Below are 16,296 nucleotides of genomic sequence, written 5' to 3' on the forward strand. Positions count from 1 at the left end.
TCGCTTCAATGTATGTGAGTGCTGGGAACTGACAATAAAGAAATCTTAATCTTAATCTAAATTCTCCTTCCCAAACAATGGTTTTCTTGGCTTCAGTGAACAAATGCAGCATGTTATCTACCAGCTTTTGGTTTATCAGCAAAGCAGTAGAGGTTTATAATGGGGTTTCCAAAAGTTTGGAAGTACCTTTACTCAATTACTTTACTAAGTACAATTTTGAGGTGCTCATACTTTACTTGAGTATTTCCATGTGATGCTACTTTACACTTCCACTCCACTACATTTCAGAGGGAAATATTGTACTTTCTACTCCACTACATGTATTTGACAGCTTCAGTTACTTTTCAGATGGAGATTTGACACAATGGCTAATATAAAAAGCTTTTAAAATACAACACATTGTTAAAGATGAAACAAGTGGTTTCCAACCTTTTTGGCTTTTGACGTCTTACAAAAAGCAGTGTGTAGTTGGGGTCACATTTCAGATGTCTATGAGTTGTTAACAGCTCCACCAAATAGTGATTTTTCACTCAAAACTTATCACACGGTTTCATAGAGAAAAAGTCCAAAAACTTAGTTTTTTCTTCTTTCCCCTCCCATTAATGATCACACAACCCCTCAGATTTATCTGGTGACCCTGTGGAGGGGGCCGACCCCTAACTAACTGACTAACTAGCTAACTGTATACTAAGTAGTTCAAACTAGCTCCACCTTCAGCAGCTACAACAGTTACATGCTGCTCTAACACTGATGCTTCAGTATTAATCTTATGATGTCATATATAATAATTTATCAGTCAGAGGGACGAAACCACTACTTTTACTGCAATACTTTAACTACATCAAGCTCATAATACTGATGAAAATGTACTTTTACTTAAGTAGGATTTTTAATGCAGGACTTTTACTTGTAATGGAGTATTTTACATTGCTGTATTGGTACTTTTACTCAAGTAAAGGATCTGAATACTTCCACCACTGATTTGAAATGCTTATTTGCAATTACATCACCATTATAAGTGGATGGAAAATTAGTTAAGAAGATGTATTTCTGAAGCCTGACCTGTCAAGAGAAGAGTTGCGGCTTGCTTTGAGATGATCTGACAGGTTGCAAATGCATCATTTAATCTCACGATTACTCACAAACCCTCCAGAGTAGGTTTGCATATTAAATTAAATTTGTAACATCTTTAAAAAAAATAGGCACATTAAGGTTGTTTTCTATACTTCTCCGCCTTCCTGTCTTCTTACCAGACCGTATACCCTTCCTTTGCATTTTATTTTTCTCTTCTTTTCTCTCCTCCTTTCATTTCCAGTATTCTCAAAAGAATATTGAAAATAGTGACAAAAGCCCAAATATGGCAGATCACTTCACCTGTGTCATCAGATTTACACTTCGCATATTTTTCCTTATTTAAAGAATTGTAAGGGCTAGAGCTAGTGGATAAATAATTTTGCAATAATGCATGAACAAATGTGTGTGTAGAGTAAGCTTGTATGTGATCATCAGCTGTATGTGCTTTAGGAACCTCCCAACTGTGGCACACTCAACCGTCCTGGTACAGGATCTCCCTTTGACTTGATCCATCTCATATTGGTCGCTTTTTTCCTTTGATGGTTTTCTTGGTGTTACATTGCGTTGGATGTATGGGTGGGCGATATGGATAAAATCTTCCAACGCAATATATGTGATGGGTTGGCCTGTCATCCAGAAGCAGAGGAGCACAATGGTCTTCAAATAGTGTACAGTTTGACCTTGGCTTGCAGGTAGGAGGGAGCAGTTCTAGTCTTGAACTGCCATGTGTAAGAATGAGCTCACGGGCTGCCTCCCTAGTGAGGAAGGAGTGAATCCCCCTGTTGTACAGGTTGAATCTACAGGAGCGTGGTGCTGCTGCAATGTTTGCAGAGAACAAACAGAAGCTTAGTCTTGACCAAATTGAGCTTTAGGGGCTGTGTGCCAGGAGAGCAGTAATACGTGCCTCTATCTGAGTGTCAGATGGGGGGATGACAGGCTTAATATGCCTGAACAAAGTTGAATACCTGAAAAATCAAGGTGACACCCTGCATTTCCAATATTGCCATAAATCAGTCCTGCTTACCGGTTTGCGAGATTGCCTGGATTCCTTATATATCAGAAAAGAAGACTATCTTACTACCTCGCTAAGTACTCCTTGGTTCAGGCAGGGAAATATTGTGGTTAATGATATAAACCTCAATTATTACAGGTATGAGACAAGAAGTGTACCTTGGATATGAGTGTGAATTGCATGGGTGTGCATGCTTTCCCCGTTCTTTCACGACAAACGGCGACACCAGGATTTGACCTTTTGCACTCGGCTTTCTCCTGACCCCCTGACTCCTCACTCTGCCCTCCTGTGGGATTAAAACCCTCCGACCCTGACTGGGGGGAAGATGAGCCGGCATTGCGGATTGGAACATGCTTCATTACAGGCAGATTTAGTTTGAGATTTCTGTGCTGTTACGTACAATACAGAGCAATGAGACGTGATAATGAGGGAAAGAGAATGAGGGAAAGGAGGTGGGAGGTGGATCAGGGGTCGAGACTGATCCGGGTTGGCTGGAGATAAAGTCGCATCCCGGATGGCTGGAACATGCTTCATAATCAGTGCAGATTTAGGCAAAGCTGCAGGTATATATACTGTAAAGCCATATGGGTCTTACAAAAGCTGAAAACAATATAACAGTAATGAGAAATTACAGTAAGTGATGCCAAAATCATGTAGTTGGACACAATTTCAGCAGTGTTGGCAAATTAATAAAACATCTATGTGATGGTTAGGTTAAAGAAAGCAGGAAACTCATGCTCTGCTGTATGGACAGTGAAAAACAGAGAGTGGATGCTGGCCAGGTAACAATAGACACCCTGTACTGGACTTTATGTGCAGAGAGGAACGACTGCCAAGGGAGCCTTTTAAGTAGAGAAAGAGGGAGGGAGACTTAGACAGAGAGAGAATGAGTTAACCCTGCTGAAAGTGTATATCACCGCTTCATTAACAGGCACTCTGCATTCTCAGTGTCCCGGTCGAGGTAGACGTCTGAGGTTCAGCAAGCAAGAAGGTGAAATTTAATATGGTACATTTACATTTTAGTGGTTCTCTCATCCTGAGTGATTTGCAATAAGCCAAAGAGCTGGACAGTGTGAATTTTCACTAATATTAACCCACATTCAAGCTGTATTATATGTAGCCATGAAAAACTCGTGTAAAAATCATCGATTAAGGAAAAATGTTATATTAACACCAGGTTTTAGTGTCAGTCCCCCTCACCATTTTGCATTGTTCAGAAGTCAAACTAGGATATTTTTTTTTAAATGCTGCAGAAAAAAAGCATAAAATAAAAGAAAACAAGACTAGAATATAATCTAGCCACTTCTGTTCAACTGGGAACTTCTTGCCTTCTTGTTCTGGCCATGCATCACTACTAATATCACCTAGACATAAAACTTCAGCCTCAGGGGTTTGTGAATCATATCCACATAGATAAAAATGACTGTTCATAAAATAAAAGAAGAAAGCATCAAAGTTACAAGTTACCTGGATAATATATCCAAGATACCAAGGAAATTTGATCAAAAGACAGAGGGAGATGATAGTTTCTTCTTTTTTCCTTGCCTCAATCTTATCCTAATTGAAGTTAATTACAAAACTATATGAGAAACGCTGCATGTTTTAATTATCAAATGGACTGGGATCTGTGTGCGTTTGCATTAGATTTGCAGATATATTTGCTGGATTAATTGTAGAGATGAAAAAGAAAGTCGCCAATTATCCTGATCTCAGAAACAAATCAATTGAGCTTTATTGAAAAAATGCAGACGTAGGAACAGTTAGGTCATTTACTTGGATAATAACTACGACACTAATAAATAGCAGCAGAAAAAGAGGAGAAAGGACCTTCATAGAGCACGTATAAAAATACTTATTTACACATTAAACATGAATAATGCTGACTTGTTTTAGTGATTAGGACACTTTTATTTGGAATAGCGTGCAGAATTTTATATGGTTGTAAGAGACAAATTGGTTCCAGATTGGAAACCGGAAGCATTTTATGAATGCAGGACCTGTGCTCTGCTTTTATAAGTGGCTCTTAAGCGTAAAATGTTGTGCTAATGACTGAACCTGAGCCAAACCTCTGATTTATGAACAACTGATCCAAGAGCTCAGATCATTCACTTCAAGTTTAATGTTACCTATCTGAGTTAAAGCTCATTTCTACTGCAGGTACGAATGCATTGATTGAATTTTAATGTGCACTTTATCATATTCTTCAAGAGAGCCTTCTTTAACGTGCTGGATGGGTTTGATTCCTATACGTTTTAATGTGCTTACGACTACACTTTTAATACACTTTTAATGTGTGACTTATGTTGTGTGTTATATGTTTTTAGTGTGTTGTTGTACATCATTATGTAAAGTGTTGAGTACCCTGAAAAGCACTCTATAAATAATATGCATTATTAATAACCATTTTCTGACTCATTTTACGTCACTCAGGATAAGTAGCTCTGTGAGTCTGAACTGTGAGTGAATCATATTTCTGTTAATAAATAAAGATCGTTCCTGCTCTCCGGTATTTTCCAGCCAAGTGTCCCAGAGCAGCTCCCTGGAAGAGGTTCATCTGGATGGCGTCCCCCCCGCCCCGCGCCTGGTGGAGATGAGGCGAGACCCTGTCCTGGGCTTCGGCTTTGTGGCAGGCAGTGAGAAACCGGTGGTGGTCCGCTCTGTCACGCCAGGTAAGCATTATGCTCCTCTGTCAATAACAGTGTTGTTTCTAAAATGTTCAAGCACAATTTTTTTAATGCGTTCATTGATTAAATCACATATTTGGTAGAAAGAACTGTGCAGTACTGAAGCATAGATTTATACAATCCACATTCCTTACCTTTAAAGAAAAAACAAGAAATATTTCAATGGTAACAGCTTTAACTTTATTTGCTTTCTGTTATATCATGCGATTTCTAAACATGCATATTATTGTGTCAAATTTTGGCTCCCTTCTTGTGTGGACACAAGAGAGCAGAAAAGCAGCTGCATGTTATTTTATTTGTGCACAAACAGAGTTGCATGTTTTTATGGATCCCTTGAATTGTATTTCTCGTGTCTCATGGCTTATGGATTTGTTTTGGTTGGTGCTAGCTTCTCTTATAGCAAACTGGAGGGGCTGCTGTGCTCAGAGAAATGCAAAAAATGTGCCTTGTTCTTGTTCTGCACTGTCATTTACAAATGCAGGTTATGCAGATCTTCAGTTTTGACATTTAACACCAAGCATCCTCATTTTATGCATACAGTTTTATGCACAAATGTGTGGAAACATATAGTTTTATAGCTATCTTGTTTTGCAAGAACCAAGAATAGTATTATATATTCTTTCACAGTTGCAATCCTGATTTGAGGAAGGCAACTGTACACTGTTTCCTGTTCCAATCACATTTCAAATGTTTTTAAATCCAACAAACTGTAATGAATAAAGTACCAAAGTTGTATTACAGTTATTTCTATGAACAATACTAAGACAACAGTGTGTAAACAATTTAATGGGCTCTGCTTTTTTGTTTGTTTGTTTTTTGGACTCTTTCCTGACTTAGTCTTGAGCTTGTCTGGACATGGACATTCAGGCTCTACCCCTAACCCTAACCCTAACCCCATTTAGACAGTGTATTGACTCAATCTCAAAACTGCTTGGACTTGGACTTAGGTGATCCTAACCACATCCCTGATTCCAAACTGCATATATTGTCTCAAAGAGGAATCCATGGATCAGATGATTGACAACAAGAAAACTATTACACAAAAACTACACCAAAAACACATAACACTGTCAGGATGAGATATTGCTGCAAGAGAAATAACATAACTGTACAAAATCATCTGTCTTTGACGATTTTCCAGATTTCTTAAAATAGCAAGTTCCATCACCTCCGGCTATGCTAGTGCAGCTATGATTGTACAGAAATCTGAGAGTTTGCTCTTGTTGAAAGACTGCACCGAGTGATTTCATTAGTTCCTCCTTGCTGGTTGAAGTGTGCTAATCAGTGCAAACAGTTGCTGTAACGATTGTTTGGAAGGAAACCGTGCTGACTGTTGGCTTCTCCAGCCTGTAATTGAATGAGTAAGTAGTATTGATCCCATGTGAGAAAGAAAATTAACACAAATTAATGTTTTGGTTTGTTTTTTTCTGGAAGGGTTTTGTTGATGTTCATTTTTGTTGATTGGGTGATTGCCGAATTACTGCCAAACCACTGCTTACAGACTCATATCAAACGTCTGTTCTAGTGGCTGCAAAGACAGACACTGATTAGGCATCTCAATAATCAATTAGTGCTGAATTCCAAGCAGACAATTGAACTAATGAATATTATATTTAGAGCTGTGGGCCAAGGAAGGGAATACATGTGCATGAAGAGACTGCAGTTGATTAATGCTCACACTTAACACCCATTACATGAGTCAGGAGGCAAACACACACAAGCAAAGTAGATCTATTTACAGATTACCTCAGTTACAAACACACAAAATCACACATACACACACACACACACACATGTTGGAAGTGTCCAATCACCTGTTCTGCCACTGATTCATTGACTGAAACTCTTTACCTGCTTTGATAGACAACTTGTGTGTGTGTGTGTGTGTTTAGGTGGTCCATCAGAGGGGAAGCTGTTGCCAGGTGATGAGATCATCATGATCAACGACGAACCTGTCAGTTCAGCTCCTAGAGAACGAGTCATCGACCTTGTCAGGTAGATACAAAAACCTCTGTGATCTATCTAAATCAAAGCTGTACTCATTCAGTTCAGGTTAATCGTGGATTTTCTAAAGAAGAACTCTTCACTTAATGTAATTGATAACATTTAAAGGGCTTGTCTACACATATTACAAAAAGACATAGTGTTACTCAGCTTTAAATATCCAGCCATGCACATTGTTTGGTCTTTGTCCAGATTTTGAGATATCCACCTCTAAGATTTCTGCCAAGGAACTTACTTTGTGGTGCTCACGGCAATGAAAAAAAAGACATTTCAAAAAAAGTCCAGCAGCTCCATCTTTTTCCAAAAATAATGTTCACAAACCTTGCTGTAAACAGTTTTCATTGAAATGACCATATACTGAAGAAATAGTTGACGAAAAATGGTTGACAGTGAGGTCTGTGGATTTCGGGGGAGTAGTATTTCTGGAGGAACACATTTTTTCAAACGTAATTTATTTAATGCCATAAAAATTCTGTTTGTCAATTTTCAATAGTAGTATGATGGTGGCACAACTCTCAGAGGTAGATATCTCTAAGTCTAAACAAAACTGCCTGCATGGCTAGACGGCTCTAATGCCACTCATGGTGAGTGAGAATGATTTGGGTGAACTAGCCCTTTAAAAGAGTCATCAGCTATAAAATCCAGTACTGTGTGCATAGACATATTGTAATATAATGTTACATTATGTGGGTCATTTGATACACTTATGGACTGCATTGCTTTAAAAATCTATGTAATATTAAGGTAAATTAACTTTGTATTCCAGTCCACAAGCTGTGATATTGAATTTTGTCTTCATAAAACATGGAAACCAGTTTGAAACACTTGAATCAACAGGTTCAATATTAAATATAACAAAAACTGTCAGTGCCAGACAAAGTTACAATAAAACAAAGTCACTATCATTAATTTGCTTTTAAAATCAACAGTAAATTAACAAAACTATGCCAAGCTCTAATGAAGGGCTTACCAAATTTTAATAATGCTTTCCACCTGTTACCTGCTTTATTTGAAGTGTAGACACGGAGTTATTCAGAATGAATAGAAATAAATTAAAATGAAAAACAGTTTACCGTGACAGGAAATATGTTTTCTGTTTGCAGGAAATACTGTCATGTTTTGTAAATGAGAAACTGAGTGTTGGCTATGTGTGTGTGTGTGTGTTTTGGTGTGCTGGTTTTAACTACGTGTGCTTGTAAATGGTGATTGCCAGAGGCGTCTCATTCTATTTCACCCAAGCTAATCAAGACCCTGTCGTTTGCCTGACATTGTTGTTTGCTGTGATTGTTGCTTTTTGATGATTTTGTTGATTCTGTGATTTGTTGTCTTCTCGCTTCAGGAGCTGCAAAGAATCCATCATGTTGACTGTTGTCCAACCGTATCCTGTGAGTAGATCAGCTCTTGTAAATAATCTTTTGTCTCTATCAGATATATTTACCAAAAAGGTGCTGATTTTAAATTTGAATTCTATGTATTTGAAAAATAAGTTGCTGCTCTGAATACAATGTTTAGTTTTCATTTACTGCCTGTGCCCTCTTTGTTCACTAAACACTCCATTCTTTCACAATATTTAAATATTTCAAGCTGCTACAGTTTGTATTTTTAAAAAATGAACATACTTTTGCCACAATACTGGTATACCTTCATATCATTATCTAAAACAATATCATAGTCATGATGATTTAATATCTGATGTCTCATCCCAGGGATGTTGTTAGTGCTAGCATTCCTCTGAATTTTCATTTCATTTTTAAAAAAAAAAATAAATTTAACCCTAAAAAGGACATTTTCTGCCCTTGAAAGTATATTTGGGGGGCTGTAGATTTGTGGCTTGCACTTCCAGTTTTCTTTGAAAAGTTGAAACTGGCCTGGACTCTCCTGCAGGTTTGTAAAACTCCCTGCTGCATTTAAAGAAAAAGTCTTGTGACAGTCTATATTTTATTATTGCCACTGAATCTCATGAAATAACCAAAACCAACAATGCACTCATCCTACAAGTTTTGCCTGTAAAGCCAAAGTCCAATATATCTCATTCCTCTGTGCCACAGACCTTCATTGTTGTCCAAAAACATTAACATTGTTGTCCAGTGATCCACACTGTCTCACTAGGTGACATCTTCCTTCATTATGATAAACATGGGCACAGAAAATGACCAAACAATCTCACCTCAAGGTCCATTTAGTAGCTGTTCTTGAGCTTTGGATAGTATCACGTGATCTTCATCAGCAGATGGAGTTTGCATGCTTCTGCTGAATGTTAAATTAAATATAAATTAAATATTATTTTTATTGTTTTATTAAGTCAAGAATAAACTTAGCTAATGTGGGCGAGAAGTCCTTAAAGTGCTGAGAAAATATGGAAATTTGCTAATTTGTGCTGATGAAAATCATGTGATATGATTGAAAGCTCCTAAATGGCCCTTAAAGAAGAATGTTTTTTAACTGCTGTTTCCAAGACCAAGAATGAACTTTGAAACTCAATGGGACCTGCTGTTTGTTTGTAGTCAATCCAGCCTAGAGCACCAAATGTGTATCAATCCACCACTATAAATAGTTCCCAAACCATATATTTGTGACCTGTTGGCGTTGAGTGTGACAGACATGGTATGGAAGTCGGAGATAATTGAGAGACAAACTAACGGATTGCTGGGTTTCAGTCTTTTCATCGGATTTGTCAACAACTATAAAAATACAGAATGACAGCAGTCTTATCCTTTAAAGGGGGTAAAATGATGATCCTGTGTTCCTCCAGCTAAATTTATTCATTTTGCTGCAAGCTCCTCCTAAGTTTGTGTTATGTTGCACCAGGGTTGTGTTTCTGGTGACCAAAATTGATGGTAGTTAGGACTTCATTTAAAGTTACGAGTAGAACTTTAAAACCACAAATGGTTGTAATGTGCATAAAAACTGTTTTTTTCTCTTGCTTTGTGCATGTGTTTATGCTTCTCCTTATCTCTCCCCATCCATCTGTCTCTCTCTGTCTTCCTCTTCCCCTGCTCTCTCTCTCTTGCGCTCTCTCTCTCTCTGTCTCTCTTTTTGGACGGTTGCCTCTTAGTCCCCTAAATCAGCGTTCATCAGTGCAGCCAAAAAAGCCATGCTCAAGTCCAATCCGGTCAAAGTGCGCTTTGCAGAGGAGGTCATTATAAACGGCCAGGTTCCAGTCAGTTCTACCACACACACACACACACACACACACACACACACACACACACACACACACACACACATACACATACACAAACTCACTTATGTATGACCTATAAAAGCAATGCCAGAAGGTTGTCACTTAACACACTTAACACGTAAAAACATTTCAGCTGATTCCAGATAAATAAGACAATCACAGGAATGTGTTAGACTCTCAGTTACACTATCTATAATTTCATTAATTCCTTTCACGTATTAAACCTCACATGTCTGCTAGAGCATTAAAGTGAAAGCAAGTACCAGAATGAAAAGACTGATCCTATTCCTCCTTTGCAGAACCCGGTGAAGGACAATTCTCTTCTGTTCATGCCAAATGTCCTGAAGGTCTACCTGGAGAACGGGCAGACAAAGTCTTTTCGCTTCGACAGCAGTACCTCTATCAAGGTGTGTGCGTGTTTGTGTGTGTGCAATCCACCCCTTAAGGCACACTTAACGAAATTAGCAGTCTCTGCAGCATCTACAGAGAGAGAAATTCATTTAGAGTGCAAATTTGTGTGTCTTTATACACACACACACACACATAAACCATGAAATTCAATCACTTTTTGAGTTCCATTTGCTTGAGCACCTCATTTATTCAGGAAAGGTGGCAAAGAGCATATTTTCCATTTTTGACTTGTTGATTCTTATTCAGTCGCAATCCACTGTGGCTCCCACTATGGAATTTAACTTCCCTTTGAGCTTCACGCTAATAAAATGTCATCTTAACATGGCATTCAGTCTAATACTGATTCAAAATATTATTAACTTCTTGACCCTTAGATGGTCATTGGAACCTACTCATCCATAGGTGAGTTAAAAAGGACAGAATTCACTGTGTTTTTGTTAATATTAAATAATCTATATGCTACATATGGTGGTGCTGATGTACACTATTGCCCCACAATGCAAAGGAAAGGAAAAGCAAAGGACATATAGGAGCATTGAGATCTTAAAAAACTGACTCAAACTTGCAGATGATGTTGAAATAGCTCAAGGAAGCAAAACAAGTGTTCTCTTTGCTTTTTATTAATTAAGTTTAATTGGCAGTGGCATTTCATAGTCACAGTGGTGCACATATTGCATCATATCCTGTTAGTACAAAACTTAAAAGTACATAAATTTCTTGTATACTAGCTGCAAAAACAGCATGCATACACAATATGTCATTTAGCAACAGTAGACAACTATTTTAAAGAACTATTTTTTGATGTGTTTTTACTTCAGGATGTGATCCTGACCTTGCAAGAGAAACTGTCAATCAAATGCATCGAGCATTTCTCCCTCATGTTGGAGCACAGGACGGAAGGCTCTGGAAGCAAACTGCTTCTCCTGCACGAACAGGAGATGCTTACTCAGGTAGATGTTTCCTACTATCATTCACTTATTCGGTTTCCCACCTTACTCTCTCTTTGTCTCCTCTTTTGTGTGACACACTCACACCTACTCACACGCGTACATTCCTGCTCAGTATTCAAGCAGCATTTGGAGCCCCGGCGTCATTTATCAGCACTGGCACAGCAGGGGCGACAGCTCACATTACACCTACCCTCCCACACGCAAACACACACATACACACACACAGATGCACAAACACCATGTACACACTCATCCACAGTGCCCGCTCCACTTTAATGAGGTTGCAGGATCACAACAGGACAATTTTAATATTCGTACCACACAGTTCAGATGTGAAGCTCTGCACGTGGCACACACACAATGGCAGATGAATGTTTTAAAGCCACACTTCTCCGACACACTTGACGAAACACACACTGTATTGTAATACACCAGAGTATCATCCGTGCTGACAGGTGTATGGCAGAAGGCTAGTAGTCGTTGAACTGAAAAATAAACTCTCTCGCCCTCTCTACGCTTGCACATTAAATAATTTATAAAATATGTTCAATATTTAAAGGATGATGTTGGTCTTGTGGTTGTTTTTTTTTTAATAAAAAATGGAATCAAATGCACAAACAACCACTGCAAGCAAGTTCTTTTTTTTTCTGGGTTACAGCTGCTGAATTACACAACCATGTCTTTAGGTTAGGTGGTTTGAATAACACTCATATGGGGACAATTATTTTCTACTACTGGCCCACAATAACATGACACTAATGTTGCTGCTGCCACTGCTACAACTGCTTCTATAATCGCCAGTGACTGACTCAAGTGTTCTACATACAGAATTTTATCTGTATGTATCTTCTACTTCTTACTGCATTGAATTTATTTGACAGCTATTTACTTTGCAGATTTTACGCCCCAAAGGGGTCAAAATCATCTCTTCCCTCTCGGGCAGTGACAAGATTAAAATGCTGCTACAGTACATGTCAGTGCATCAATAATAATAATCACATAATATAAGATATAATAATATAACACTGACAGGGCCCATTCTGCTTCAGTATGAGTGTTTTCACTTATTTTGCTGATAACACCTCCGCATATTTACTCAAATACAATTTAGAATGCAGGATTTTACCTGCAATGGATGATGTTTTTATTATAATATTGTCACTTTTACTTAGAGTGTTGTACATTACAGTTCTATAAAGCTGGAGGACTTGCGAGAGATGAAAAATATCCTGACTGTATCAAAAAACACTATCCTACATTTCCCATAATGCCTTGCCTGATAGATTCCCAGATCCTGCTTGCCCCCAGTTTATAACGCAGGCTTTCTGTTATAACCATTTAACTATATTACACTACTACTGTTTATGTACATTACAATAGACATTACATTGCATTACTACTATTTGTGAAACTTGTATGTTTCTACAATTACTACTACTACTGCTACCAGCAATATGCTATTATTTAAATTTTCTTCATCAGTGCATGTGCTATTCCTCTCTTTATCTCTCTGCCTCCAAATGTTTATCTGATTTCTCCTCTCTCCTTGCTCTTTCTATCTCCCACTTTTCTTTCCTGTGTGACCCCAGGTGACTCAGAGGCCCGGCTCTGACAAGATGAAGTGTTTCTTTAGAATCAGCTTCGTGCCCAGGGACCCCGTGGAGCTGCTTCGGAGAGACGCTGTGGCGTTTGAATACCTCTATGTACAGGTGAGCAGTAGCGTTAGCAAAGTCTTCCAATTGACTTTACAGAGAGTAAAACTAACGTACTATAACAGGCAAATAATGAATAATGTGATTACATTACTCATTTAGATAGAGAATGGATCCTTTCAAGACAAAATCTTTATTTGCAATTTAGGTCTTCAAATAAAATCACTTGTATAAACTACCCCTCTATCCAAAAAAATAAATTGCTTCCCCATAGGATTCCTCTGATAATTAGTCAAGTGAAATTGCCTGAGAGAAGGAAAGCTAATCATCTTTTCTTGTCAGAGTTCATTCATTTTGTGCTTCTGAGTCCTTCACTCCTAAAAACTGTTTTCCTTTGAAGGAATCTCAAGCCACAAAGGTTGAGAACAACTTATTTCAGCTCAGCAGGGGTGCACTGCTACTTGAATTGCTCTTTAGAGAGACGAATAAGCCCCAAAAACTGACTTTAGGATCCTTATGTAACTTGTGTTACTTCCTGCTTTGCTGTAGAGTTGTAATGACGTGGTCTTTGAACGGTTTGGTCCGGAGCTGAAGTATGATGCTGCGCTGCGATTGGCCGCGCTGCAGATGTATATCCTCACCATGACGACCAGACAAAGCCAGAAGGTCTCTCTCAAATACATCCAGTAAGTTTGTGTGTGTGTTTTTGACACTGTTAACATGAACTGTCGTAATGCCTGGAGCTCCTCTATCAATAATGAACAATAGGCTTTTTTCTAAAAAATTTTCTTTGATGGGTCTACAAGATGGTGACATCTTTTTTATAACTTTGTTCATTAAACAATCACATCACAGTCCCCCACACTAAATGGAAACTTGTGTCATGTCACAGCCTTCCAGAACAGCCGATTTTATTTCCTGTCAGCTCTCTACTGTCACTAATGATTTAGTAAAAAAATACAGCTATGTGGTATAAGTGAGGTGCCCTTGAAAAGGCACTTCTTACATACTAGATCCCACAGAGCTGTCAGGGTTGATGACACAAAGAGGAAATCAAGCCGATCCTGAGTACAAATGTGCAGTGTGTCGCCTACAATTTTAAACTCCCATCAAAGCAAACACGTGCTTTTTTTTTTTTTACAATGACGATACAAACACCAACTCCTCATCCATTCAGACGTTGATGATAGTGTGCACCTCCGCACAGCTCTGTTCCAAAATGAATATACAATACGTCAGCCTGTGTGTCATTACCTTGACAGCTTCATCTATACACGTCCGGGGACTAGCTTTTATTTTGAGTTTTCTTTCAGTCACACATCTAGTCTCACGGCTATTCATCTAACAGATTGAAGCCTTGCTGTTTTCTCATGCACTCTCACTTTCTGTGCATTGTCAGGTCTGAAATGAAGTCCATTCTTCCCATGCTGTGATTGAAATTTGTTCACTGACAAAAAAGATCCCAAAAATGTACAAGCTTTTTATGACTTTAATTTTACAATTTTTTGCAATTTATTATGTTTTTATTTATGGAACAAGGTTTATAGATGCGTCATGGTGCCAATTTTAAAAGTGATTTCTATGAAACAGTATGCATGTACTGTACTTCCACAGTTGACAATGACAATGGTAGTGTAGATTTTATATGCATTCACCATTCAAGTATTCAAATAGTTTACAATTACATCATTCAGGTATATTAAGTGTACTGTATTCAGACACAGAACAGATAAATGTACCCTGTTTCATATTAGGTTAGGTATTACAACTACTATCTTTCTTTTTTAGGGAGGCGATGGGAAACAGATATATAAATATATCATATATCAAATCTTTGCTCAAAAAGTAAAAGTATAAAAAACAGAACTACAACAGCTTCAGGAAACTTGAAGTGCTTTTTAATTGCACAAAATCCTTTTTGCGTGCAATTATGCGATTTAAAGATTAAACATGCACATTTGGAGCCATGTGGAACAATGAGTGTGCATAGGCTGATACACTTGAGAGCAGAAATGGATATCATGCATTTTGCATGATATCCATGTACATTTTCATCCTGATTCGAACCAATTTTTAAAAAACCTAAGAAACATTTTGGGGATGTTGTCCTACTGACAAAGCACTTTCCACAGAAAAAGTTCTCCTTCTGAAAGTTGATTCAATGTTGTGTTCCGTTACTAACAGCGTGTTTGAGAGTTTATGTCATCCAGAGTCTAGCTTTTGACTGTTAAGTATTTAACCCAGGTCCAGGGGAAGTACTTTTTTTCCCATGGATGACTTTAATAGTGAAATCAATCTCCTCTCAACAGAAAGGAGTGGGGTTTGTCACTGTTCCTGCCTCCCGCCGTGCTGTCCAGCATGAAGGAGAAAAACATCAAGAAAGCTCTGACGCACATCCTCAAGACCAACCAGAACCTCGTGCCTCCAGGGAAAAAAGTAACCAGCTCCCTTCGTCTTTCTTTGCCCTTGTTAATAAACTTCTGACACACACACATATGCACACAAACACACTCTCTCTGTTTTCTGATGCAATATCCTAAAATAGCATCACTGCCATGCTCAACCTTGTAAAGGTTCTCACCCTTGTCAACCTAGGGCCCTTTGTTGAGCTAGACCTTGAATGCTAATGTGAATAATAAGCAATATGCATTTTCAAACTGTGTGCATAATAAGATATTCATATTCACACACATGTCTCAGTCAGCGGCCGCTGACGCAACTACAGTTGAACTTTTTTGCTCTTTGTGAAACAGTTATGACTATACAAGCAGGTGTTGGTCCGCTCATTCTCAAACACCCGCTTTAACTTTGACACGAACAAATCAGCAGCAACGCATGTCAAAACAATTAACAACAGTGCAACAGTTTCAACTTTAGCAAGTCATTTCCTTTCAGCTGTCATGCAAATGATGTTCCCGAAAAAGTGAGTAGCACTTAAAGCAGAAAATTAGAATTCTTTTAGAGAAGACACAAATTCTTCCAAAGTGAATTATAAGTGCTTTTGCCAAAAAGTACACTGAAAAGCGTGTTCATGTTCTGCCGACAACACTACACTACTCCTGCTGTAGTTAAATGTGCAATACTTATAGTTGATCTATGGACTGACATTTGGAAACACACTGGTTAACCACGCTGTTGCACTGGCTGACATGTTCCTTCATTGTGATGAATATGGGCACTGTAGTTTATTTTAAGTCCAACTAAAAGCGTCATTACATTTAAATTATGTCCCTCTTCAGTTTTCCATCGTATAACTGATGAATGTGACCTGACATCCATCACAAAATCCTTACGCACTGTATGGATAAATCAGATTTGTTCCTTT

At 38.2% G+C, this 16,296-nt stretch overlaps 1 protein-coding gene across 1 annotated transcript in view; it reads left to right on the forward strand.

The window, feature by feature from the left end:
* The window catches only part of LOC137177471 (FERM and PDZ domain-containing protein 4-like), a 72,874-nt gene that overhangs the window by 47,327 nt on the left and 9,251 nt on the right, over positions 1-16,296 (forward strand). Inside the window, exons 3-11 of the mRNA XM_067583810.1 lie at positions 4,604-4,755; positions 6,663-6,765; positions 8,114-8,159; positions 9,830-9,934; positions 10,258-10,365; positions 11,188-11,319; positions 12,909-13,028; positions 13,521-13,657; positions 15,281-15,407. Coding sequence (XP_067439911.1) covers positions 4,604-4,755; positions 6,663-6,765; positions 8,114-8,159; positions 9,830-9,934; positions 10,258-10,365; positions 11,188-11,319; positions 12,909-13,028; positions 13,521-13,657; positions 15,281-15,407 — 1,030 coding nt within the window. The remainder of the gene's footprint in view (positions 1-4,603; positions 4,756-6,662; positions 6,766-8,113; positions 8,160-9,829; positions 9,935-10,257; positions 10,366-11,187; positions 11,320-12,908; positions 13,029-13,520; positions 13,658-15,280; positions 15,408-16,296) is intronic.

Source organism: Thunnus thynnus, chromosome 24 (genome assembly GCF_963924715.1).
Source record: "Thunnus thynnus chromosome 24, fThuThy2.1, whole genome shotgun sequence".
NCBI classification, from domain to species: Eukaryota; Metazoa; Chordata; class Actinopteri; order Scombriformes; family Scombridae; genus Thunnus; species Thunnus thynnus.